The sequence below is a fragment of the Anolis carolinensis genome, unplaced genomic scaffold (genome assembly GCF_035594765.1).
Source record: "Anolis carolinensis isolate JA03-04 unplaced genomic scaffold, rAnoCar3.1.pri scaffold_13, whole genome shotgun sequence".
NCBI lineage: Eukaryota > Metazoa > Chordata > Lepidosauria > Squamata > Dactyloidae > Anolis > Anolis carolinensis.
The window spans coordinates 5,820,116-5,846,222 of NW_026943824.1; the positions used below are offsets into that span (position 1 = coordinate 5,820,116).

General features: G+C 44.2%; 1 protein-coding gene across 2 annotated transcripts; it reads left to right on the forward strand.

Annotated features, from left to right (window-relative positions):
- alkbh5 (alkB homolog 5, RNA demethylase) lies at window positions 1–24,923 on the forward strand. Of its 2 annotated transcripts, none has more exons than XM_003228299.4 (5): window positions 1–281; window positions 3,784–4,898; window positions 17,967–18,047; window positions 19,817–19,957; window positions 22,675–24,923. In XM_003228299.4, exons 2-5 carry the CDS (start codon window positions 4,177–4,179, stop codon window positions 22,868–22,870), a joined length of 1,140 nt encoding a protein of 379 aa, XP_003228347.1. In that variant the 5' UTR covers window positions 1–281; window positions 3,784–4,176; the 3' UTR covers window positions 22,871–24,923. The 2 variants fall into 2 exon arrangements, with proteins under 2 accessions (XP_003228347.1, XP_016853378.1); XM_016997889.2 differs by having other exon boundaries at window positions 3,787–4,898.
- Window positions 24,924–26,107: the final 1,184 nt, after the last annotated feature.

Consider the following 26,107-nt stretch of genomic DNA (forward strand, 5'->3'; position numbering starts at 1 on the left):
CTGAGGCTGACGGAGGCGGAGGAGGATGCCGCTGAAGTTGTTTCTCATGTCCGCCCGGCCGCTGGTGACGTAGCGAGGAGTTCGCGCGGCGGAAGGAGCCTCGGGGGCCGCCGTAGCAACCGCCAAAGTCCCCCTTTTTTAGTCTTTTCTCTTCAGACGCCGCCATGGACGGAGGAAGCGGGAGCCCGGCTCGGGCGGCGCGTGTTGAGGGGCGGCCTTCTCTGCCCCCGCTTCCCTTCAGGCCTGCGCAGCTCTTTTAAAGCTTTCCCTTCCTTTTCCTGGTACTGTATTCACGCCTCACTTTCCATAGTTCCACCTACAATTCTGTTTTAGGGTTCATAATACAGTAGAGTCTCACTTATCCAACACTCGCTTATCCAACGTTCTGGATTATCCAACGCATTTTTGTAGTCAATGTTTTCGATATATCATGATATTTTGGTGCTAAATTCGTAAATAGAGTAATTACTACGCAGCATTATTGCCTATTGAACTACTTTTTCTGTCAAATTTGTTGTATAACATGATGTTTTGGTGCTTAATTTGTAAAATCATAACCTAATTTGTTTAATAGGCTTCTCCTTAATCTCTCCTTATTATCCAACATATTCACTTATCCAACGTTCAGCCGGCCCGTTTATGTTGGATAAGTGAGACTCTACTGTAATAATAATATTAATAATTTTGTGTTCATAGTAATAGCAATGTTATGGTTATATTATTATTAATTATAATCAAAGTTTTAGTGTTTATTATAATAATTTATAGTATTTATAATAACTATAATAATAATAGTACAGTAGAGTCTCACTTATCCAACATAAACGGGCCAGCAGAATGTTTTAGTGTTTATTATAACAATTTATAGTATTTATAATAACGTTATAGTATTTGTGATAATAAACTATATAGTAATAATACCAACCAGAAAGTTTTTGTTTATAGTAATAATATTATAGTGTTTATAGTAATATTTAATAATAATGCTATACTATTTATAATAACAATATGTCTTATTGTTGGTAGTAATAACAATCATAATGTTTTAGTGTTAATGATGTTATAGTATTTATAATAATAATGCTAGTGTTTATATTATTATTATTATTATAAATACAGTAGAGTCTCACTTATCCAACACTCGCTTATCCAAGGTTCTGGATTATCCAATGCATTTTTGTAGTCAATGTTTTCAATATATCGTGATATTTTGGTGCTAAATTTGTAAATACAGTAATTACAACATAACATGACTGCGTATTGAACTACTTTTCAGTCAAATTAGTTGTATAACATGATGTTTTGGTGCTTAATTTGTAAAATCATAACCTAATTTGATGTTTAATAGGCTTTTCCTTAATCCCTCCTTATTATCCAACATATTTGCTTATCCAATGTTCTGCCAGCCCGTTTATGTTGGATAAGTGAGACTCTACTGTATTGTATTCACGCCTCACTTTCAGTAGTTCCACCTACAATTCTGTTTTAGGCTTAATAACAACAACAACAACAACAACAATAATATTTTGATGTTCATAGTCATAGCAATGTTATAGTTATGTTACTATTAACTATAATAAATGTTTTAGTGTTTATAATAATAATGTATAGTACTTATAATAACATAGTATTTGTGATAATATAGTGTTTATAGTAATAATAACAACAAGTTTTTGTTTATAATAATAATATTATAGTATTTATAATAGTGTTTAATAGTAATGCTATACCATTTATAATAACAATATGATTTAGTGTTTGTAATACAGTAGAGTCTCGTTTATCCAACATAAACAGGCCGGCAGAACGTTGGATAAGCAAATATGTTGGATAATAACGAGGGATTAAGGAAAAGCCTATTAAACATCAAAATAGGTTATGATTTTACAAATTAAGCACCAAAACATCATGTTACACAACAAATTTGACTGAAAAAGTAGTTCAATACGCAGTAATGCTATGTTGTAATTACTGTATTTACGAATTTAGCACCAAAATATCACAATGTATTGAAAACATTGACTACAAAAATGCGTTGGATAATCCAGAATGTTGGAGAAGCGAGTGTTGGATAAGTGAGACTCTACTGTATTTATAATAATGTTATAGTATTTATGATAATATACTGTTTATAGTAATAATAACAACCACAAAGTTTTTGTTTATAATAATAATATTATAGCATTTATAGTAATGTTTAATAATAATGCTATATTATTTATAATAACTATGTCTTAGTGTTGGTAATAATAACAATCATAATGTTTTAGTGTTAATAATGTTATAGTATTTATAATAATAATAATAATAATGTTAGTGTTTATATTATTATTATTATAAATACTATAACATTATTAACACTAACATTATAATACTGTTTATAATAATATGGGCCCCCTGGTGGCACAGTGTGTTAAAGCGCTGAGCTGCTGAACTTGCGGACCAAAACGTCCCAGGTTCAAATCCTGGGAGTTGAATGAGTGCCCACTGTTAGCCCCAGCTCCTGCCAACCTAGCAGTTCGAAAACATGCCAATGTGAGAAGATCAATAGGTACCGCCCGGCGGGAAGGTAATGGCGCTCCATGCAGTCATGCTGGCCACATGACCTTGGAGGTGTCTATGGACAACGCCTGCTCTTCGGCTTAGAAATGGAGATGAGCACCAACCCTCAGAGTCAGACACGACTGGACTTAGCGTCAGGGGAAACCTTTACCTTTTTTAGTGTTTATAGTAATAATAACAACCACAAAGTTTTTGTTTATAATATTATAGTATTTATAATAATGTTTAATAATGCTATATTATTTATAATAACAATATGTCTTAGTGTTTGTAATAATAACAATCATAATGTTTTAGTGTTGATAAGGTTATAGTGTTTATTATAATCATAATAATAATGTTAGTGTAATAATAATAAGTTTATTTGTATCCTGCCACCATCTCCCCCGGAGGGGACTCGGGGCAGCTCACAGAAGTATCAGATACAAAACAATAACAATGTACAATACATCAATAAACAATAACATGCACCAGTTATAATATTTAAACATTGACCAGAAAAATGAAACATACTTACTAAAAACACAGAATTAAAACCAGTGAGGTTATCATGATAGATTAGCAAAAGTGCACATTATAAGTTGCGAACTCGGAAACATAGATAAAATGCCACAGATTCGTTTGAGGTCAATTTGGGATGAGAGGAGCCCTGAGCTAATGTCAAGTAACCAGGAGAAATGCGACCAATACAAAAAGGTCGAGGAATATAATTATGATTATGATGGGGATAATATATATATATAATGTCTTAGTGTTTTTACATTGTAAGTTTTAACATCCTATAGCTTTTATGTGTTGAGAGTCGTTTTGAGGCTTGGGGTGGTGGGAAGGAATGGGGGACTGAATAAGAGAGTCTTCTTTCCCTCATAATGTTCTGGTGCTTACCCATCTTTTCCCAAAAGAATTAAACTTGTGTTCTTCTGCTGACTCTCTTCCTCCCTACCTCCAAATAAATAAATTGGTCCTGTTCCTTTAGACTACAAATCAACAGGTTTGGAGGCCCAGGAATGGGAGGCCAGAGAAGAGTCTCCCGTTCCTATCCCGAGCCCCTATTGATTTGTATTCTAAAGGAAAGAAACCAGTTTATTTATTTGGAGGAGATGGCTGTGGTTTGTGCATTTGTCATCAACAAAACTTTTCCACTAGAGTTTTTTTGTCTTGATTGCATATTTTCTCAGTGTTTCTTCCTGCTAATCCTATTCCTGAAACATTTCTCCCCAGTAGATGACATTTGTTGGATTCGTATCGCACACACGCAAGAAGTAAAATTGGGTTCACTCACAGATGTGGAAGGATCAAGTTGGGCTGTCTTGCCTAAAATGAAGCAAGAGACTTAATACTCTTCTTGTGGTCTCCCAAAGATTCGTATTTGCTTGCTCCTACTCCAAGGGCAAGAGGATATCTAAAGGGTGGAACGTCTTGCCTATCTGGAAGAGTGCCTCGTTTGTCTTGCTTTGTTGTTGGATTTCTTGCGTTCCTTGTTTTCTTCTGGGAGATTATTCATCTTGGATAGACAATGCCGTGAACGGGCGCTCCGTTTTCCGCTCGCCTTACAAACTGTGCACCGAAGAGTTCGGTCACTGCCACCGCAAAAGGTAACCAGGCGAATTTGCCATGGCTGGGAGCAGTTACACAGACCTACGAGAAAAACTCAAGTCAATGATGCCTTACCGGGACGGGTACAAGGGCAGCAGCCTTCGGGATCCTGAAGAGCCCCCTTACGGATCCACTGACCGCAAGCGCAAGTACCACGAGGATTCCGAGTCGGAGCCCAGCGACTACGAGGAACGCCAGCGGGAGGAGGAGGAGGCCCAGAAGGTCAAGAGCGGCATTCGTCAGCTCCGCCTCTTCAGCCCCGAAGAGTGCGCCAAGATTGAAGCACGCATTGACGAGGTGGTCTCCCGGGCCGAGAAGGGCCTGTACAAAGAGCACACGGTGGACCGGGCCCCTTTGCGCAACAAGTACTTCTTTGGGGAGGGCTATACGTACGGGTCCCAGTTGCAGAGACGAGGCCCTGGCCAGGAGCGACTGTACCCACGCGGGGAGGTGGACACCATCCCAGAGTGGGTGCATGACCTTGTCATCCGCAAGTTGGTAGAGCACCGGGTGATCCCCGAGGGCTTTGTGAACAGTGCGGTCATCAACGACTACCAGCCTGGGGGCTGCATAGTCTCCCACGTGGACCCTATCCACATCTTTGAGCGGCCTATTGTGTCAGTGTCATTCTTCAGTGACTCGGCGCTCTGCTTTGGCTGCAAGTTCCAGTTCAAGCCGATCAGGGTCTCCGAACCGGTCTTTTTCCTTCCTGTGAGAAGAGGAAGCGTGACTGTGCTCAGGTAAGAAGGAGTCAACACATGAGGAACTCTCTTAGAAGAATTTGTCCATGTCAACCCCAGGGTAAATGGCTTTACAAGGAAATGTGGGAGAAACATGCTCATTGCATGATGATATGGAGATAGCGTTCTATCTCCTATGATCCCTGTTCATCCTTCCTAACAACTGTTAGGTCTGGGACACAGCTTGACTTGGAAGAAAGTGGATTTGCAAGCCCTTTTCAAAATCAGGCATTGGTTACTATTTATGTTTTCAAGTAGTATCTTGCTATTAGTTAAAAACTTGACATTATACTAAATTTCCTGCGACCGGAAGCTGGCCACTTCGAGTGCCTCTGGTGTCATACTATTCTGAGGCAGATCCCCATTTTGATATGACCTGGATTGCTTGTGAAATTTGGAATGCGAGCTACAGGTCCTTCTGTATTTGATGTGAGAAAGCTTATGTGAGTACAGGAAGTTTCAGGGAGTATTTATAAGAGCCAGGGAGGTAATAGGAAGCTGCACTATTGACCCCGGTCAACAGAAAGAGCCTGACCTCATAAAGGGCTCCGGTTGAGGCACTTTGGAGGAATAGGTCAAAGATGAACTTGCTACCTAGACTGAGAATCATCTGACTCCTGGAAACACCTACCTTGAGCTAGAATGAAATCTGGCCTGTAGCAAATTAATTGTATCTATAAATTGGTTTGATTACAAGATATTTGTGCTCTATGTGTGTGTCTTTCAAGTCTCCTATCTAGTTATAGTGACTCCATGTATTTTATAGCATTTTCTTAGACAATGGAATACTCAAGTGGTTTGGCCAGTTCACTCCTCTGAAAAAACACCAGAAAAAGTACCTAGATTTCCTTGGCAACCCACCCAATCAAGTATTAACCAAGCCTGACCAGCAATCTTTTGGGAAAAAAAATAAGTGCTTTGTGGTTTGTAATAGCAGTTCTTTTTAGAGCATGTTAAGCTGGTGAAACTTCTACTAGAGATGAAAGTGCAGTAAGGAGTTGATTCATGCTTTTTCTGTAGGATGAGTGTAATAATTCCTCAGACTCATCCATTGACGGCAAGGCGATGAGCTATTCAGAAATATGTACCACTGGATTTACTGTATGTCTCATCACCTTCTGGCTAAAATCAAATTTAGTGTGTTTCCCTGCTTCCCTGATTTGTTGCCTTACCCTTACAACCTAAAATGCAATTACTTAGCAAGTAGCAATATTGATCAGGAAGTTGGTTTTGTGAAGCAGCATTTTGCTGGGTGCTCAGTGCGAAAGCGCGCCAAACATTGGCTCAGGCTAAGCGTGTGATGAAACTGTATTTATAGTTTCCTAAGCCAAAGCCAGCTCCCTGCCGGGATGAGTCAAACATCCCTCATGGTGAAGCGTTGTCATGGCAAAGGGAGGGCAACTGGGCTTTTTTTTTGTCCGAGGAGTAAGTACTTCCGCCCAGTTTGAAAAGCCGTTTGAGGGGGAAACGTGATGCCCCTGCTCCCTCTTTGTAAGGCGATCTTCTGCATGAGAGCGAGCCGGGAAGTGAAGTATTCCTCCCACACTAAACCTCATGCAGTAATCCAGATGCATGAATAATAAAGCAACACCAAGTGTTGTTGCCAAACTTCCTTGGACCCATTAACTACAGAAGCCTGCTCTTGTGGGGAGAAATGTTGTCTGTGCCTAGGTAGATTCCCACTGGCTGTGGATAATTTCCCACTCTTAACGGACCTAATACAGGCACTCCCTGAATTACAAACATTCAGCTTACAAACAACTCGTAGTTAAGAACAGGAGTGAGACAACAGGAAGTGAGAGAAACCTATCACTCGGAAGGAAAAGCCACTCCTGGAAGAGCTATTATCATAGGGAAAAGGAAAGGAAGAAAGCAAATTCTAGCACTTGGCGGGTGGCAATACGAAATTGCCGCAGTACTGAACTGTTGGCCAGTCACATTAGCCCTGTAGCAAACCCTAGAGGTTACTTGTCTCGTCTAGGAAGAAGAGAACCCTCTTCTGGAATTACTTTAGGCCACAGGTTGGCCCAAAGTACCTTGACATTTGTGTTCCTGGCAGGCTGGTTTCCAAGGAGAGACGCCAGCACTTCAAATGCGGGGGCTATTTCAGTCTGAGTGCAGCGGATATTAAGCTCTTAAGCATTAACTCAAAGGGCAGTTCGCCAGGGAGGGTTGGCCGATTCGTGGGAGTGAGCGGCCCAAGGTTTCCAGGTACAATACTTCCAGAGTGGGCTGGGCCCATACTCCCCATCCGAGAGTGGGTCCACTTGACCCCCTAGTTGGGAGTGAGTAAGCAGTTCTAATTGCAGCTGCTGCCAAGGGGGAGGGAGCAGGAGAGAGATAGGAGCAGCATGTTAGTTATGGCAATGTGATTGCTCATATGACTATGCTTATGTGATTGTTTTAGTCAATTGTTATGTTTTGTTTTTGTTTCTAATTCTTACAGCGTTTTATAGTGTTTTCAGTGTTTTATTGTACAATGTTTTATGCTGATTTTATATTGGAAACCGCCCTGAGTCCCTTTCGGGAGAGAGGGCGGTATACAAATAAACTTTTACTTACTTACTTACTTACTAGGTCAGTGGCTTCATGTAGCAGGCCCACACTCTGCAGTTTCCTTCATAGGCCTTCTCCCAGTCTTTGTTTATTTCCTTCTCTTGCTTTCCCTCATACACTCTTGCTTCCTTCCTTTTCTCTTCCCTTTTCTTTTTTTTCCATCCTTGTGTTTTGCTTATAGTAGTTCTGCCACCACTTATTCTGTCCTGTTTAATGCAGCTTCCTAATTCCACCTCCTGATTCTTCTGCATATGACTGCTGCGCTGTTCTTGCTGATAGTTGTTCTGCGCGTGACCTGGATTCTGTATCCAAAAAGTTACAGAATTCAAAGTAGAATCATAGAATCATAGAATAGTAGAGTTGGAAGAGACCACATGGGCCATCCAGTCCAACCCCCTGCTAAGAAGCAGGAAATCTCATTCAAAGCACCCCCGACAGATGGCCATCCAGCCTCTGCTTAAAAGCCTCCAAAGAAGGAGCCTCCACCACAGCCCCGGGGAGAGAGTTCCACTGCTGAACAGCCCTTCTCACAGTGAGGAAGTTCTTCCTGATGTTCAAGTGGAATCTCCTTTCCTGTAGTTTGAAGCCATTGTTCCGTGTCCTAGTCTGCAGGGCAGCAGAAAACAAGCTTGCTCCCTCCTCCCTATGACTTCCCTTCACGTATTTGTACATGGCTATCATGTCTCCTCTCAGCCTTCTCTTCTGCAGGCTAAACATGCCCAGCTCTTTAAGCCGCTCCTCATAGGGCTTGTTCTCCAGACCCTTAATCATTTTAGTCGCCCTTTGTGATGAACCATGGGCCTTGTAGTCCTGCTCAGGACATTGTAATTCCTGATGAAGATGAAAACTTGGGTTTTTTACCTTCCCAGTCTGAACTGGATTCCTCTCAGCCAGATCTTTCCCAGGCAGATCTGGGAACCTTGCACCTGCAAGAAAGTTGTGCCCCAGAAGTATGTCAAACAACCCCAGAGCCTACTTCTCCCGTGTTCTTGCGCCGGGAGTTTTGTAAACAACAGAGAAGTTTGGATTCAGCTTCGCGCAGGAGTGCGAGGATAGCAGCTAAGAATGTTGCCAATTAACACTGGTTCTCGTGAGAATCTTTAAGGAGTTTAACATCTGGTCTCAGAGTTTAGCTTTCGTTTCTGATTCCCAGAGAACCGCTTTGGTGAGAAAGTTGGACTCTATATAGGTGTTTTGCCCGCGTAGTAACTTCGCGGAGTCAATTCGTCAGCCTACGGAGCGAGTCGTGTCTGGACAGCGCGTTCCGATTCAAGCCTCGCTCATGCTCAAGCCTTGCCTTGCTATCCAGCCTTCGCCTTGCTTCCCAGCCTTGTTTACCTGCGGACCTTGCCTTGTTTCCCAGGACTAATCCTTGCCTTGTTTCACGGATTTTACCAAGTTATTCCACGGACCTTGTTCTTGTTCTTAGTTACCTTGTTCCACGTTCAAGCCTTGTTTCTAGTATCAAGTTATTTCCTAGCCACGCTCAAGTTTTATGGACTAAAGGACCTTGTCATCTCCCCTCACTTTGCTTGGCAAAGTGAGTGTTTCGGTTATTGGATTACAACTTTGGACCTTAATATTTCATATTGGACATTATTTCCTTGGACTAATTTTGACCTTTCCTGAAAGGTCTGCTTCTGGACTATCTTTTACATTTGCTTTTACTAACTTTATATATTTCCTTAATAAAGATATTAGATAGATTCTGGCTTCTGCGATGGTTATTGGTGCTCTGTAGCCTGGGTCGTGACAGTTTGACTCCGCCACCCTAAGCACCAATTAACCTTGGCCAGAATGTCTACCGGAACCGTACCCGGTGGGCAGCCACTGAGCTACACCATCAGCAAGGACGAAGTGGATCGCATCCGCGACAGACTCAACGCCCAGGATGGAGAAATAAAGGGCTTGCGGGAGCGCGGAATCCGCCTCCCGGCCATGGCGTTGCCTACCAAGTTTACTGGAGAAGCTTCCAAGGTTCATGTTTTCCGTCGCCAATGTCAAGCTTATCTAGAGGCCCGTGATGCCGAGTTTCCCCAAGAAGACATCAAAGTGGCATGGGTTTACAGTCTTCTAGACGGGCCAGCGGCCAACTGGGCGACGGCACTGTTCGACCAAGCCTCTCCACACCTAAGATCAGCGCAACATTTCTTGGACCACCTCAAGGAGACTTGGGGAATCGAGGACAATTTGGAGGCAGCCGGCCACAAACTCCGTCGCTTTTTCCAAGGAGACAGACCTATGTCTCAGTATATAGCCGAGTTCCGAGTGCTGGCCCACAACACCGGCTGGAACGATGTAGCCCTCAGAGGACAATTCCGGGAGGGTCTCAACATTGAAATGCTGGAAGAAATCTCCAAGGTGGATCCTCCCCAGACCCTCGAGGCACTCATTGATCAATGTTTACGGGCTGAAGTCATGATTGCCAACAGGAAACAGTGGGTTCGAGGCCAGGGCAGTAGAGCCGGGGCAAAACCCCCCGCTCCCGCCAGCGTTCAGCCACGTCCAGTGTGGAGACCCCCACCGCCAACCCCATACCCCAGAGGAGGCGAGGAGGTGCCGATGCAGTTGGGCAATGTGCGTCCCAGACTAGATGCCGCCGAGAAGGCCCGTCGTCAACGCTTAAACCTCTGTTGGTACTGCGGGAACGGGGGCCACTTCGCCAGAGAGTGCCCAGCCAAGGGGAAGCCTGCCGCCCGGCTTGCGGCGGCGTCCTCCACGGAGACGAAGACGTCTGAGCCGACTGGCACACAGCCGGCGGGGGAAGCCAACGACCGGGTGTAGAGAGGCTCGCCAACCCGGTCAAAAAATCCATTCAAGAGCCGCCAACCGGGGTCCTGTTCCTTCTCGTGGTCACATTATGGTCAGCAAAAAGGGGACCCGTCATGATCCACGCCATGATAGACTCTGGAGCTACCAACAACTTCATTGATAGAGAGTATGCCGACTCTCTGGGATTACAATATCATGATTTCAAGAATGCCCGTGTGGTGCAAGCCATAGACGGCCGCCCCCTCAAGACGGGCCCCGTAAGTCAATGGTCGGAACCCACCAGGATGTGGATAAGAGAACATATGGAAGAGATTTCCTTCTTTGTCACCGAGGTTCCCCATTTCCCTGTGATTTTGGGAATTCCATGGCTGACTCTCCACGACCCTAACATCTCCTGGTCCAACAGAGAACTGCAGTTTGCTTCACCGTACTGCCAAAACCATTGCCTCGTAGCCAAGGTATGCCATGCCACAGACACCGAGCCCATCATCACCTTGCCAAAGAAGTACTCCGAGTATTGGGATGTATTCAATGAGAAAGAAGCCGAGAAATTACCCCCACATAGACCTTATGACTGTGCCATTGACTTGGTGGAGGGGGCCCCGATCCCGCGAGGGCATCTCTACTCCCTGACTGAACCAGAGCAAGAAGCTCTCAGGGAATTCCTAGAGACAAACCTTCGCAAGGGATTCATCAGACCCTCTCAATCCCCAGCCGCCTCTCCAGTGATGTTTGTGAAGAAGAAGTCAGGGGAACTACGATTGGTGGTGGACTACAGAGCATTGAACAATATCACCAAGCGGAACAGCTATCCCCTGCCCTTAATCTCGGATCTACTGGATCGGCTTCGAGGAGCCAAGGTTTACACCAAGCTGGATCTTCGGGGGGCTTACAACTTAGTTCGCATCAGGGAAGGGGACGAGTGGAAGACCGCCTTCCAGACCAAATTCGGATTATTCGAGTCCCGAGTTATGAATTTCGGTTTATGCGGAGCCCCCGCAACGTTCCAGCATTTTGTCAATGACATTTTTCAGGACTATCTGGACAGGTTCTTGATAATCTACCTGGACGATTTTTTGGTGTTTTCTAGATCACAATCAGAACATGAGAACCACGTCAAAATGGTGTTACAACGATTGCGGGATCATGGACTTTATGCCAAACTGGAAAAATGCGCCTTTGATCTACAAGAGGTAGATTTCCTTGGTTACCGCATCTCGCCTTTAGGGCTCTCCATGGATCCAGCCAAGGTTTCAGCAGTATTGGAATGGCGGGCGCCAACTAACAAGAAAGAGGTGCAGCGTTTCTTGGGGTTCGCGAATTATTACCGCAAGTTCATTCCAGATTTTGCCCACTGGTCTGACCCAATCACTAGCTGCATCCGTGGAAAACAGCCCTTCCGCTGGACTGATCAAGCAGAGAAAGGGTTCCAGCAACTAAAGAAATTATTCACGTCCCAGCCAATTCTACAGCACCCAGATCCTGGAACCCCTTTTGTTGTGCAAGCGGACGCCTCGGATGTGGCAATTGGGGCTGTACTCTTACAACCGGTGGGAGACCACCTTCATCCCTGTGCCTTTTACTCCCGTCAACTAACCACACCAGAGAAAAATTATACCATTTGGGAAAAAGAACTACTGGCCATAAAGGCAGCTTTTGAAACTTGGAGACATTGGCTAGAAGGGGCCAAATTTCCCATTGAAGTCCACACTGATCATCGTAATCTAGAACACCTAAGAACTGCCCGCAAACTAAACCAGAGGCAGCAACGTTGGGCTTTATTCTTTGAACGTTTCAACTTCCAGATCCATTATGTGACCCCAGCCCAAACCAAGCAAGCAGACGCCCTGTCACGTAAACCGGAATACGCTGCAGGACGCAAGGAGACCTTTGAATCCCAACTGCTACAACCCGAGAACTTTGCCACGCTCACGGTGGGGAACACCAAATCCATTCCCATTGGTTCAACTTCCCCTACTCCAGGACCCATCTGTGCTCAAGAAATCAGGGCTAGTCAGCAAGCAGATGCCTGGGCGCAGGACCAACTTCGCCAAGGTCTGCATTTTCCCTTTTCGCTTAAAGATGGGCTGCTCTGCTATAGAAATCATGTTTATATCCCACCCGGACCGGGCAGGGAAAAAGCGCTTCGCCTGTGTCATGACTGCAAACCAGCAGGACACTTCGGACTATTTAAAACTATGCATTTGATCCTAAGGGATTTTTGGTGGCCCAAGATCCGCAAGGATGTAGAAAAATATGTCAACACCTGCCCAGTATGCCAGCGCTCCAAGATACGAAGGGAAAAGCCCTCAGGGCTTTTACACCCCCTTCCTACCCCATCTCGCCCATGGGAAATAATTTCCGCGGATTTCATCACTGACCTACCACCTTCCTGTGGATTCACCACGATCTTAGTGGTGGTGGACCTTTTCACCAAGTTAGCCCATTTCATTCCCTGCGAAGGCCTCCCCACGGCCAAAGAAACTGCGGATCTATTTCTTCAGCATGTTTTCAGACTACATGGATTGCCCAAGAGTTTAGTCACAGACCGTGGATCTCAATTCACCTCTCGTTTTTGGAAGGCACTACAAAAACTACTGGGCATAGACTCTCGCTTATCTTCAGCTCATCATCCCCAAACAGATGGGCAAACGGAGCGCACCAATGCCACTTTGGAGCAGTATCTTCGCTGTTATGTAAACTACCAACAGGACAATTGGGCTTCTCTGTTACCACTGTCTGAGTTTGCCTACAATAATGGAGTTCAAGCTTCTACAAAAGAAACGCCGTTCTTTGCAAACTACGGCTTCCATCCACGTTTCTTTCCCCCTGTCATTGAAACTTCAGAAGTTCCCGCAGCAGAGGATTGGTTGCAGGAACTCACAGCGGTGCAACAACTTTTGCTCCAGCAACTGGACCAAGCCAAAGAGGACTATAAACGCCACGCTGACAAACACCGCCAGCCGGGCCCTGAAATCAAGGTAGGAGATCGGGTTTTTCTGTCCACTCGCTTTCTGCCCTCCCACCGCCCTTGCCGGAAGTTAGATGCCCGTTTCATCGGCCCCTATCCAGTGGTGGCGCAATTAAACCCCGTGACTTTCAAACTCCAACTTCCGCGTTCAATGCGCATCCACCCAGTGTTTCACCGTTCCCTGCTCCTTCCGGCGGATGGTGTGCGTCCTGATACAGACCAACCGGCCCCCCCTCCTGTTTTGATGAATGGGGAGGAGGAGTTCGAGGTTGAGGACATTTTGGATTCTCGCTTTCATCGCCGCCGCCTACAATATCTCATTGACTGGGTGGGTTTTGGGCCTGAGGAACGCTCTTGGGAAGACGCCTCCACAGTCCATGCTCCTGATCTAACCCGTCGCTTTCATCTGACCTATCCCGCCAAGCCGCGACCTCGCGCCTCGGGGAGAGGATCCCAGTTTGGGAGGGGCCCTGAGGAGGGGGATAGTGTGATGAACCATGGGCCTTGTAGTCCTGCTCAGGACATTGTAATTCCTGATGAAGATGAAAACTTGGGTTTTTTACCTTCCCAGTCTGAACTGGATTCCTCTCAGCCAGATCTTTCCCAGGCAGATCTGGGAACCTTGCACCTGCAAGAAAGTTGTGCCCCAGAAGTATGTCAAACAACCCCAGAGCCTACTTCTCCCGTGTTCTTGCGCCGGGAGTTTTGTAAACAACAGAGAAGTTTGGATTCAGCTTCGCGCAGGAGTGCGAGGATAGCAGCTAAGAATGTTGCCAATTAACACTGGTTCTCGTGAGAATCTTTAAGGAGTTTAACATCTGGTCTCAGAGTTTAGCTTTCGTTTCTGATTCCCAGAGAACCGCTTTGGTGAGAAAGTTGGACTCTATATAGGTGTTTTGCCCGCGTAGTAACTTCGCGGAGTCAATTCGTCAGCCTACGGAGCGAGTCGTGTCTGGACAGCGCGTTCCGATTCAAGCCTCGCTCATGCTCAAGCCTTGCCTTGCTATCCAGCCTTCGCCTTGCTTCCCAGCCTTGTTTACCTGCGGACCTTGCCTTGTTTCCCAGGACTAATCCTTGCCTTGTTTCACGGATTTTACCAAGTTATTCCACGGACCTTGTTCTTGTTCTTAGTTACCTTGTTCCACGTTCAAGCCTTGTTTCTAGTATCAAGTTATTTCCTAGCCACGCTCAAGTTTTATGGACTAAAGGACCTTGTCATCTCCCCTCACTTTGCTTGGCAAAGTGAGTGTTTCGGTTATTGGATTACAACTTTGGACCTTAATATTTCATATTGGACATTATTTCCTTGGACTAATTTTGACCTTTCCTGAAAGGTCTGCTTCTGGACTATCTTTTACATTTGCTTTTACTAACTTTATATATTTCCTTAATAAAGATATTAGATAGATTCTGGCTTCTGCGATGGTTATTGGTGCTCTGTAGCCTGGGTCGTGACACCCTTCTCTGGACGCTTTCCAGCTTGTCAACATCTCCCTTCAACTGTGGTGCCCAAAATTGGACACAGTATTCCAGGTGTGGTCTGACCAAGGCAGAATAGAGGGGGAGCATAACTTCCCTGGATCTAGACGCTATTCCCCTATTGATGCAGGCCAGAATCCCATTGGCTTTTTTAGCAGCCGCATCACATTGTTGGCTCATGTTTAACTTGTTGTCCACAAGTACTCCAAGGTCTTTTTCGCACACACTGCTGTCAAGCCAGGCGTCCCCCATTCTGTATCTTTGATTTCCATTTTTCTGCCGAAGTGAAGTATCTTGCATTTGTCCCTGTTGAACTTCATTTTGTTAGTTTCGGCCCATCTCTCTAGTCTGTCAAGATCGTTTTGAATTCTACTCCTGTCTTCTGGAGTGTTAGCTATCCCTCCCAGTTTTGTGTTGTCTGCAAACTTGATGATCGTGCCTTCTAACCCTTCGTCTAAGTCGTTAATAAAGATGTTGAACAGAACCGGGCCCAGGACGGAGCCCTGCGGCACTCCACTTGTCACTTCTTTCCATGATGAAGACGATGCATTGGTGAGCATCCTTTGGGTTCGTTCGCTTAGCCAATTACAGATCCACCTAACCGTAGTTTTGTCTAGCCCACATTTTACTAGTTTGTTTGCCAGAAGGTCGTGGGGGACTTTGTCGAAGGCCTTACTGAAATCCAGGTACGCTACATCCACGGCATTCCCTGTATCGACCCAACTCGTAACTCTATCGAAAAAAGAGATCAGATTAGTCTGGCATGACTTGTTTTTGGTAAATCCGTGTTGACTATTAGCAATGACCGCATTTGTTTCTAAGTGTTCGCAGACCACTTCCTTAATGATCTTTTCCAGAATTTTGCCTGGTATTGATGTGAGGCTGACCGGACGGTAATTGTTTGGGTCGTTCTTTTTTCCCTTCTTGAAGATAGGGACCACATTCGCCCTCCTCCAATCTGCTGGGACTTCTCCCGTTCTCCAAGAACTCTCGAAGATAATTGCCAGTGGTTCTGAAATAACTTCCGCTAGTTCCTTCAGTACTCTTGGATGTAGCTGGTCTGGCCCTGGGGACTTGAATTCGTTTAGAGTGGCCAGGTGTTCCTGGACAACTTGTTTCCCTATTTGGGGTTGGATTTCCCCCAATCCTTCGTCCATTCCATGTTGCTGAGGTTGAAGATGGCTTTCTTTTTGTGAGAAGACCGAGGCAAAGAAGGCATTAAGTAGTTCTGCCTTTTCCCTGTCCCCTGTCGCCATCACCCCATCTTCTCCTTGCAATGGCCCTATCGCCTCCTTTTTCTTCCTTTTTCTACCAACGTAAGCAAAAAAGCCTTTTTTGTTGTTTTTTATGTCCCTGGCAAGCCTGAGCTCATTTTGCGCTTTAGCCTTGCAAACCTTTTCCCTACAGGTGTTGGCTATACGTTTGAATTCTTCTTTGGTGATTTCTCCCCTTTTCCACTTCTTGTGCATGTCACTTTTGAGCTTTAGCTCAGTTAGAAGTTCTTTGGACATCCATATAGTATATTTTGGATACCCTCTGTATCCAAAAAGTTGGAGCCTCCAGTGGCCTAGGGGATAAAAGCCTTGTGACTTGAAGGTTGGGTTGCTGACCTGAAGGCTGCCAGGTTCGAATCCCACCCGGGGAGAGCGTGGATGAGCTCCCTCTATCAGCTCCAGCTCCATGCCGGGACATGAGAGAAGCCTCCCACAAGGATGGTAAAACATCAAAAACATCCGGGCGTCCCCTAAGCAACGTCCTTGCAGACGGTCGGTTCTCTCACTCCAGAAGCAACTCCAGTTGCTCCTGACACGAAAAAAAAATCCAAAAAGTTTTCGTATCTCAGCAGGGAAAGGGCCTTAAGTGCTGCTACAGATGTCCTGAAGAAGCACAGAGAATAAAAAACAGAATCTCTTGAATACTCTTCTCTCTGACACTTCTTTGATAAAACCCAAATCACTTAAAGCTCTGAAGAAGGTTGAAAGAATGCTATCCTCTGGAGCCAGTTTGTTCTCAGAACACTATGGATCTGTAAGAAATGTTCAAAGCTAGCAATTCTCTGTACAATATGTTAAGTATAAAAGCAACATATATAATAGTTTTAGTGATATTGATAATGGTTGGAGATAGCATACCCCCTCTTTTTTATTTATAGAAAAGTAGAAAGAAGGAATTTTTTTAGAAGGAAAAATGAGAATACTGCATCTTACTAAAACTGTCTCCCAGTTTAGTCAAAGTCAGTCTATGGTGTAATATTTGAGCGTTACAGCCATATTGTAGCTGTAGATGCAGCCTGTTAAAGGGAGGCAGTGGCTTAAGTAGGCAAAATGTAAGGTATCTGTTTATTACCAAGTTACACTGGTTCATGGCTGTGGCAGTGAATTTTAAGATGTAACAAGTAGGCTGTGGTTGGATGTACACTGCCATATAAGGCAGTTTGAACTTAATTTGTTGTTGAAGGCTTTCATGGCCGGGATCACAGGGTTGTTGTATGTTTTCGGGGCTGTCTGGCCATGTTCTAGAAGTATTCTCTCCTGACGTTTCGCCCACATCTATGGCAGGCATCCTCAGAGGTTGTGGGCGAAACATCAGGAGAGAATACTTCTAGAACATGGCCATGCAGCCCAGAAAACATACAACAACCCTTGAACTTAATTATCAGTATAGTTCAAAGTGCATTATATGGCAGTGTAGATCCATCCTAAGAAACCTTCCTCAGTCCTAACAGAGCTGAGTTTCTCAGAATGTTCCTGCAAAATGCCATAGTTAGTTTCAGCCTGAGAGAGAAGGTACAAGGGTCCCTCTTTGGAGGCTGGCTTGGGACTTACACAGCCTCTTTATTTACCTTTTAATCTGCTGCAATTTCCAGTTAATTCTGAACTGCTTCACCTCTGCTAAGTGGTTTTACGCTGCTTTTATCTTCCTTAAACAAAACCACTTTCTATTATGCATTAGCTGTTTTATCTTTTTGAATTTATCACAGAGTGGTGTGTAAATAACTGAGATAAATAGCACATTAAAGACCAAGGCTTGAGCTTGACAGTCTTCAGCACGGGGCAGGGATTCATTTGCCAGGTTTTCTGGCTCTAGTCTCCCAGATATGCTTTCCAGACATTGAACTTCCTATTCAGGCGGACTGTCGGCTTTTGCCAAGCTGCAGTAAAAGTGCCACTGACTTAACCATGGGCTGAAGCTTCATGAGGCCGAGCCATTTCCAGACCTCGAGCCAGTCTTGAGTCTTAGAAAGTGCAGTTTTGCCTGAAATCCTTCTTGTTCTTTCTTATCCCACACAGTGGTTACGCAGCGGATGAAATTACACACTGCATTCGGCCGCAAGATATCAAGGAGAGGAGAGCTGTCATCATCCTTAGGAAGTAAGTGTTGCGATCCCTTTGAGGAGGGCGAAGCTCAAGGGCTATATCTGTATCCCCTAAAATAATCACCCACCCCTTTCCTATTTTGTGGCAGGTCCTTCTGTCTTCTTCCCTGTGACATTACTTTTGGCTGCTTCTCTGCTGATGTTTCCCCCATTCTTGGTGTTTTTGGGGGAGCTTTGGGTGCTTTTTACCAGTTTGGGAGTAAAAACAACAATCTCAAAGCTTGGGAACTTAGATTGCATATACACACAGAGGCAAAAAGTTGTGATACCATGTGCAGCTGCCTTATCTCATGGGTGCTAAGCAGCTCCGTGCTAAATTCTTTGGCATTTGATTTTATAACGGAGAGCTTTTTTTTGTAAAAGGAAGCATTTTAGCTAGCAATGTGGCAGGAATTACTAAAAACGAAAGCCAGTTTTTCACGAAGCGGTTCTTCCAAGTAGGATACATGCCAATTCTTCTGCATTCTCTGCTTCATCGCTTCGCAAAATACTTGCTTAGTCAGAGGGCCAATGTTCCAGTCCTGTTTTCAAACTTGGACGCTGTTCTTTTGTTGTTATGGAAAGATTCCCTAGAAAAGAAAATATATCAAATATTTGCTCCTGCTTGAGTCATACAGGGAGAGGAGCATGTGACATCTCTGTCCTGTTCAATTGAAAATGCCAACAAGAAAAAGACGCACACACCACTGAAGACCTTTCTTACTTTTATAACAGGGCCTTTCTATGCCAGTGAAAGGAGAGCAGAGAGTAGGTTTCCCACAAGCGAGGGCTGTAAAATCTGGGTTTGAAGGAGGTCCTTCAGGTTTTTATGGCCATTTGCACCTTTACGAGGGATGTGCCAAGACAAAATGCTAGTCTGACTCCCTCCTCTTTGCTGCATGATCTCTGGCCAACATGTAGATGCTCCTTAGGAAGGCATGTGCTGAACCAATAAACCTACAGTAATTGATGGTGTGTTGTTGAAGGTTTTCATGGCCAGAATCATTGGCTTGCTGTGAGTTTTCTGGGCTGTGTGGTCATGTTCCAGAAGCATTCTTTCCTGGCGTTTTGCCTGCATCTATGGCAGGCATCCTCAGGGGTTGTGAGGTCTGTTGGAAACTAGGCAAGTGGGGAGAAAGAACTCTTGTCTGTTGGAGACAAGTGTGAATGTTGCAATTGGCCACCTTGATTAGCATTGAAGCTTCAAAGCCTGGCTGGCCCATGATGGCCCGTGAAGTTTTATTGTTGTGTTTTATATTGCTTGTTGCCTGGGCTTGGCCCCATGTAAGCCGCCCCGAGTCCCCTCGGGGAGATGGGGCGGGGTATAAAAATAAAATTATTATTATTATTATTATTATTATTATTATTATTATAAGTCTCTTCCAACTCTGTGATTCTATGCTTAAGGAGCTGGGATTGTTTAGTCTGGAGAAAAGAAGGCCGAGAGAACGGGACATGAGAAACATGCTTAAACATTTGAAAGAATGTCCCGTTGAGGAGGAGGGGACAAGCTTATCTTCCACTCTGGTGACATAGTGGAGCCATGGTTCAAATTTCAGAAGAAATTCCACCTAAACATTAGGAAAAACTTCCTGATAATAAGAGCTGTTCAACATAGGGATATGTCATTACCCAGGAGTCCAGTGGAGCCCCTTTCTCTGGAGGTTTTAAAGCAGAAGCTGGATGATCCTCTGTCGGGAAGGCTTTGATTGTTTTTCTGCCTTTAGCCCTTGAAGGTCACTTACAAGTCTATGATCACATTTAACATGTTCTTAATCCCTGCAGAACCCGACTGGATGCCCCCCGGTTGGAGATGCGAACCCTGATGCCCGGCTATGCCTCTGACCGTCTCTCGGGAAGCAACCGGGACCCCATCCTGAAGCCAAAAAGGTCCCATCGCAAAGCGGATCCAGACGCTGCTCACCGGTAAGAAAATCCTTCCCAACAGAAGGATTAGGATGGAGGAGACCTGCATTGCTTTCCTTCCTTTTGTAGCAAAGGGAGCTGTGCGTGCGTAGCTCTGCAAATGTGCAGCGAGTTAGCTTTCCCTCTGGTTTTAATGATTTGTTTCTTTGTTGATGTGAAGATCATTGGAAAGCACACGTTATAGCTCCAGGGTCTAAAAATATTAAAAAATCTGTATACTTGCTGAGGTCCAAATTATGAAATTGATGAATTGTGCAAGAGTGGTAATTGCTTCCAGTTACAGAAGGAAGTTTGGGGAGTGGAATCCGTGGCAGGAGAGACAGAAACATGTGAGTGACTCCATCGCTCTACCTGCATGAGGCCAAAATTGCCAATTCTGCAAGGGCTGGGAGCCTACTAACTAAGCGCTCCAGTTTCCCCATGATCTGAATGCCCTAGATCACCAAAATATCTCTGTTTTTCTTCAGAATCCTCTCCAAACAGTAACTAGAAATTATGTCACCTTCCTGTCTGTTGCTGTTTGGAGTTTAAATGTTTTAAAAAAGAGGTATTTTGGGATGGTGAAGTTTTGGTTAAAAGAAGGATTGATCTTCCAGTGCATTAAACCTCTCTCTGACCTCTTGGCATGTTTTGTAATGATAATGGGAACTGTCCTGTTGGCGAATGAAATGTTAAATCCCTTCTGTAATGACATATTGATAATTTTCTTTATTAGACATTTATATTGGCTTGCTGGTACCCAAAGAGTAGATGGGGATTAGAGTAAAATAGTTAATAACCAGTTGCTGTTCATTGCCAGCTTGAGCTTTTCTCAGTAACTAGGCACCTGGAGAAGAAAGGAATGAAGCATCATCATCAATAATAATATTTTATTTGTACCCTACTTTTTCTCTAAAAAAGAGGCTGAAAGCTTTAACCAGAGAAAAAGGATGTCCAGAGATCCAAGCCCATTCCCTTATGAACCAAGAAAATAAATGAATAATGTAATGCTTAGGCCAATCAACCAATGAGAATAACCTGCTAAATCTCATGTGTCAAACTCAGAGGCCTGTGGGTCACATCTTGGCAGTCATGTCGTTTTATGTGGCCCTCTGTATACTGGACTACAACTCCCATATTCCTCATCATTAGACATCATGACTAAAGCTGATGGGAGTTGTGATACAGTAACATCTGGAAGACTGCACTATGTTCAGGAGAGTGGGCTTTGGATTGATGTACAAGGCTTGAGGGTATGATGCCTGACGTTAAAATGCCCTTTAATTTTTCCTTAATATCAGAGCCATAAGTACTGTAGGGAGCCCCATTGGCGAAGTGTGTTAAAGCAGATCTGCTGAACTTGCAGACCAAAAGGTCCCAGGTTCAAATCCCGGGAGCGGATTGAGCACCTGCTGTTAGGTCCAGCTTCTGCCAACCTAGCAGTTCGAAAACATGCCAATGTGAGTAGATTAATAGGTAACAGGAAGGTAACGGCGCTCCATGTAGTCATGCCGGCCACATGACCTTGGAGGTGTCTACTGACAACGCCGGCTCATCGGCTTAGAGATGGAGATGAGCACCAACCCTCAGAGTCAGACATGACTGGACTTAACGTCAGGGGAAAACCTTTACCTTTACCTACCTAAGTACTGTTGATTTGCAATTTCCATTGTCCCCAGTCTGCCTGGCAGATAATCAACAGTGATGACAGTTATTCAGTAATTGTGTAAAAACTAAAAAAAACAGACCACTATGTAAAGAAATATATATACAGTAGAGTCTCACTTATCCAACATAAACGGGCCGGCCGAGTGTTAGATAAGTGAATATGTTGGATAATAAGGAGGGATTAAGGAAAAGCCTATTAAACATCAAAATAGGTTATGGTTTTACAAATGAAGCACCAAAACATCATGTTATGCAACAAATTCGATAGAAAAAGTAGTTCATTACGCAGTAATGCTACGTAGTAATTACAGTATTTACAAATTTAGCACCAAAATATCATAATGTATTGAAGACATTGACTACAATAATAATAATAATAATAGTAATAACTTTATTTTTATACCCCGCCCCATCTTCCCGAAGGGACTCGGAGCGGCTTACATGGGGCCTTGCCCGACACAACAATATGATAACAGCAATAAGACAATAAAACAAATATCCCAACAATAAAACATCAGCATCAATAAAACAGTCATAAAAATCCACATACAGCATAAAATGTTAAAAACGGGAGACTAAAACACGGATCAGGGCCAAAGTGCAGAATATTTCAAAATAGGGAGAGGTAGTTTACAGCTAAAATAGTCAATAAAGTTCAAGGTAATAATGGTAAAAATGCGTTGAATAATCCAGAATGTTGGATAAGTGAGACTCTACTGTATATATATAACTGTCTCCATCCATAAATTCACTGTCCGTGGATTCAGTGGCCCTTTGAAAGCTACCATAACCAGTCTGATGTCGCCTTGAATGAAAATAAGTTTGACTTCTCTGCACTAAATGGAATCCCAAACATCAGTTCAATGCCTGTGTGCCAAATGTTTGAATGCCTAGCCTATATATTGAGTCACCTACAGTTCTGACAATAGTAGTCTGTGGTACCTGTGCTGTACTTTCTCCGAAGGTTTCTCAGATTGGGCTTATTTCAAAGGCAGGATAGGTCTGCAGCTGACCCCGCCTAACCTAGGTGTGTGTGCATCTCTTTTTCTCTTCTCCGCCTGCTTTTCCAGGCCTCGCATTTTAGAAATGGATAAAGAAGAGAACCGGCGCTCCGTCCTTTTGCCCAAACACAGGAGGCGGAGCCATTTCAGCTCCGAGAACTATTGGCGGAAGTCTCATGGGGAGGACTTTGAGGAGGAAGAGGAGGAGGAGGAGGAGGAAGAGGACGGCAGCCCCGCTCGCAAAGTCAAAATGAGGCGGCACTGAGGGAGTCCTGTCCTTTCCTTTTCCCCATCACCTTCCCTGCATCCAGGATCAGAGCTGCTGAGACCGGCCTTCGGACCGTGGAGTTGCACGACTTTTCTCTTCCCTGTCTCTCTTTCTATCATCCATGTTCCACTTTCTTCCCTTTCTATAGCCTCCTTGTCAGGCCGAGGAATACCTGGCAGGCATCTGGCTTGAATAATAATAATAATCCATCAGGGCATCCTACCAACTGGGATGTGTTTGCTGCCACTTGCCTTGCCATTCTTTTTTCTTTTGAAGGAAAAGCTGTGTTGTTGTTCCGAGAGGCGTATATATGTAGAAAAATGCCAAAAAAAAAAGTGACCAGAAGGGTTGCGGATATCCTTTTGCGCTCTCATGCTGCCGCTTCTTTTAAAACAACGCGCCTGTTTTGAGGTCCGATCCCACGCGAGACACTCTGGCAGCCGCCATCCTGACACCAAAGGGCTCCCTGGTTTTCGAAGTCCGTGTGCGGATTGTTTTACCCTCCCCCCCCCCCCACACCATCCACTGTTATTATTTTTTTCTCTTGCTCTTTTTCGGAAGACGTCACCCTCCCGCAACTGGAAAACGAAACCGCAAAAGCTTCGCAAAAACACTTCTGTCACGGCACCGGATGACAAAGCGTCGGTCGGACGTGTTGCACTTTAGCGTCAGGGTTCTCCCCTTTTTCCCGTGTGCGTGTGTGTATGGCGTGTGTGTGAGAGAGTTGCGTCAAATGCCATATAATCCCCCCTTCCTTTTATTTGCTTGAGCTCGCAAGCATCTTGTGTTTGTTTCTGCGCTGCTAATGGAAGGATACCGAGACGTGTTTCTCTTTTCTGTGAAGGATTTGTGGCAGTCCCACCCCGGAGCTGCTGCTCAGGATCTCAGCCAAGGGGTCGATAGGAGCAAATCTTGGAGGGAGGGAAGGGAGGGAGGGAAGAAGGAAAAATCCCACATCCCCTTTCGCTCTTAACTGCATTTATTAGAAGGGGCATCGTGTCCCCAACAGGTTCTTTGCAGGCTCAGGCTGTGTGCATAAACTTTCATTTTGGTTGGTTTGCTTAGGAGAGACATCCCAGTGTGTTGTGCCTCTTCCCTTGTGTGTCAAGTTGGCTCTGTTGTGTTCAAACGCACACAGCGTGCGTTTGAACAGAACAGAACCAACTCTTGTTATGAAAGCGATAAAAGAGAGAGACGTTTGGCAGGTGACTCCCTCAAGTCTTCGTTTTCTTGAAAAGTGGGGCAGCAAAACAACAGAATTGCGCATTTTTGCTCTTTGCCTTTCAGCGTCCGAACCCAAGGCAACATCCATTGGGCTGAAAACTATTTGCCTTTCGCTTCTATGACACCCCTAAAAATGTTGGAAAGAGAACCCGACCCCTTTCTAAGACTGAAGAAAAACCAATCCTTAACTTTAGAAAACTTGAGGTCTGGTAAGGCATTGGATCCATTTCCAGCTAGTTTGGGTTTGTTTGAAATGCCAAGTGCTGTCAAACTTGAAGGTTTCTAACGAGAGATATATATATATACATATAGATATATGTATTTCTTATTATAATCAGTCCAATCTGCTCCGAATCGCACCTGGGTTTCTCCCCTTGGCACCGGCCTTCCTCCCAAGCACACACTTACAAATTACAAAAAGAAAAGGAGAAGTTCTGGCTGACTCTTTTTGTGTATTTTTTTTAAATAAATAAAGATCTAATTTTTTGTTACAAATAATAAAGAATAAGTGGCAATATTTTTTTCTGTAATTTTTCATAGGAAAAAAAACAAAACAAAAAGTGTGATTTGTAAAGCGATTGTACAGTTCTGAAGTTTGAGATACACGAAATAAATAACCCTAACTGCGTGGCACGCTGTAAATGGGGGGCGGGGCAGGGAGAGATTATTTTCCGTACCGTACAGATGTCTTTGGGGGGAGAAATCTTTTAATTCGGGTTGATTTAGAAAGAACTCTAGAAAAATCTCATTTTTTTTCTCCCACTTTTTTTCTTGTATAGAATGCTGCATTTAACTAAATAAAAGCCGAAAGCATCACTTGACAGACTTGGCTTGTTTGGATGTGTATTGTTTGAACCTTTCATGTTTTGTTTTCCATAGAAAGGGATTAATAAAGCCAGTATGTTCTTAACAGAAAGTTTGGAGGCAAGACGTAACGTAGAAGGAATTAGGGATAGCTTTCTCCGCCAGAAGCAGAGCAGCCGTTCAATATCTTTCAGCAAAGCTTTGGCTTCGAACCTGCAAAATGGAACAACCAGGTCAGGTAAGCCTTTCATAATTAAACATAATTGTGGAGATCATTTAAAGGTTTCTAATAAAATGTCCCTATGGATGAACCTCAGAGGACAGAATCAGGATCCAAAATGATTTTCAGATTAGAGAGTTGTAAAATACTACACTTTTATGTCTGTCTATACCAGGGGTCCCCAAACTAAGGTCCGGGGGCCGGATGCGGCCCATCGAAGCCATTTATCCAGCCCCCACAGCACAAGGGCAGAAGGGGGTTGGGCTAAATGACCCAAGGGGTCTCTTCTTCTCTTAAAACCCTCATTATTATTATTGTTATTGTTATTATTATTTGAAACACAACAAGATGAGTCCACAGCAGACACTCTGCTGGCTGTTGTATTGTATCATATGTTGGACACTTCCCAAGTGTCTAGGACTGTGTGTTGTATTGGCGAATAATGTGTGCAGATCCCAGTAAGGTGGCCTTCTGCAGCTGGCAGATGGTAATTTTGTTAGTGCCGATTGCGTTAAGTGCAGGCCAAGGTCTTTAGCCGATTACCACTGGGACCACCTTAACTGGCTTGTGCCAGAGTCTTTGTAATTCAATCTTTGAATCCTCATATCGTGTCAGCTTTTCCAGTTGTTTCTCCTCAATCCTTCTGTCACCTGGGATGGCAACATCGACAATCCATACTTTGTTTTTTAACACGATTGTGAGGTCAGGAGTATTGTGTTCCAAAACCCTGTATTATTATTATTATTATTATTATTATTATTATTATTATTATTATTATTATTATTATTATTATTAACATTGAGGCGGGGTGGCCATCTGTCAGGGATGCTTTGCTTGTGCTTTTGGTGCACAGAGGCAGAAGGGGATTGGACTCAATGGCCCAAAGGGTCTCTGCCAACCCTCTTTTTTATTATTATTGTTGTTGTTGTTATTATTGTTATTATTAATTATTATTGCTCAGTGGCCAACTATAGTCCGGCCCTCCA

Excerpts from the sequence above, each read along its gene's own strand:
- alkbh5 (XM_003228299.4), top strand. The coding sequence starts at position 4,177 with ATGGCTGGGAGCAGTTACACAGACCTACGAGAAAAACTCAAGTCAATG. Across the intron at positions 4,899-17,966 it reads GGAAGCGTGACTGTGCTCAG|TGGTTACGCAGCGGATGAAA; the intron begins GTAAGAAGGAGT and ends TATCCCACACAG. Across the intron at positions 19,958-22,674 it reads GATCCAGACGCTGCTCACCG|GCCTCGCATTTTAGAAATGG; the intron begins GTAAGAAAATCC and ends CTGCTTTTCCAG.